The sequence below is a fragment of the Aotus nancymaae genome, unplaced genomic scaffold (genome assembly GCF_030222135.1).
Source record: "Aotus nancymaae isolate 86718 unplaced genomic scaffold, 86718_ANA_hifiasm-v0.15.2.pri h1tg000027l, whole genome shotgun sequence".
Lineage (NCBI taxonomy): Eukaryota > Metazoa > Chordata > Mammalia > Primates > Aotidae > Aotus > Aotus nancymaae.
This window is the reverse complement of record NW_026988440.1, coordinates 3,139,162-3,140,559: the sequence shown is the minus strand read 5'-3', so window position 1 is coordinate 3,140,559 and position 1,398 is coordinate 3,139,162. Positions and strand designations below refer to the sequence as shown.

The following is a 1,398-nucleotide window of genomic DNA, read 5'->3' as shown; positions in this document are numbered from 1 at the left end:
AAAGAATTTAGACTGCTGGGGAATCTTGGGGTAAGGGGTGATACTGTGGGGTTGTTAGAAGGAGCATTTGTCATATTGACTGATTGGTTATCACTTGTATATGATTTTGTAGTAATTGAGAGATTAATAAGAAAAACTCAGGATTTAAATAAGAGAAGGAGAAAGATAGGATTAGAGGACTAAGGATTGGAAGACGTCATGACTCCCAGTTAGAGAGTGACCAGCCAGTCCCGCCAGGTCCAGAATAACCATTTGCCTGATTAGTGAGATTTTGGGCTCTGTCTTTTAATTTATTGATGGCATTCTATACGAGGCCAGGCTGGTTTACATAAAAACAACATTCTTTATTTAGGAATAGGCAAAGACCTTTTTCAGTAGTTAGTAAATCAAGACCTCTGCAGTTTTGGAGGACAACTGCAGCTAGGGAATTTACTTGAGCTTGAAGAAGGGATAGTGATTGAGTTAATTTTTTTTTTTTTTCCAGGAGGCCAGGAAATATTTTATTGACAACCAGGGACACAGCCATAAGAGAGAGAAGCTCACAGGACTGCAAACAAACACCCAATAGCCAGCAAGGGCCCTCTGAGCCAGGAATACTGCATCCTGGGGTCCTCATAGTCTCCCACCAGTAGACATACATTACTGGGCATCCAGGGGAGGGGGCAGTGGCTCTGGTGTCCCAGAGAGTGAGAGGATATATGATGCCTCATTATGAGTGACAGGGTAAGGAGGTAAAATGGAGGGTCCATCACTGCCTAAGACCACCTCCTCCTCTCAGAGCCAACACGAGGTGGAGGACTGAACCACCTAAAATCTTGTAATCAGCTGCTGTCTTCTCATCATTCATCTGTTTGCCACTGTAGATGAGCCTCTGCTGTTGTGGGGGGATTCCCTCTTTCTCCTCCACACGCTCCTTGATTCGCTCCACCTTATGTGTAGGTTCAATGTCAATCTCAATTTCCTTTCTGGTCAGCGTCTTCACTTTAATTAGCATCTTCTTTCCAGTTTGGGACTGCACACGGATAAATTGCTGCTCCTACCACTCCGGTCACTGCTGCCGTTCTCCAGCACTCTGCCTGTGAGGGCCACTTCTCGAGTTAATTCTTTAATGCTGGCAGAGACATCATTAGAGAGGCTAAGAAGGTGCCAACTGAAGTGGAAAGTCCTGTGCCAAATGCAATAGTAATTCCCAACCCTACAAGTAAGGGCATTAATGGAATGACCAGCTTGTGTCATGTCAGGACCACAAGGGGAACAGGCAGGCTTTTGTCCCCATTAGCAAACTGAATTTTGGGAGTAAGGAAAACTAGGGTACAAGTGCCTGCCCAGTTGGTAGGAAGACAGATGTAAGAAGAAGAACCACAGAGGAAAAAATAGGTCCGTGGCTTAGACAGAATT

The 1,398-nt window shown here is 44.9% G+C and overlaps 1 protein-coding gene across 1 annotated transcript; it reads right to left on the bottom strand.

Moving 5' to 3' along the window:
* Positions 1-656: 656 nt before the first annotated feature.
* LOC135276599 (NEDD8-like) lies at positions 657-1,073 on the bottom strand. The gene has a single exon (XM_064380565.1). It carries the CDS (start codon positions 992-994, stop codon positions 749-751), a length of 246 nt encoding a protein of 81 aa, XP_064236635.1. The 5' UTR covers positions 995-1,073; the 3' UTR covers positions 657-748.
* Between the last annotated feature and the right edge of the window lie 325 nt (positions 1,074-1,398).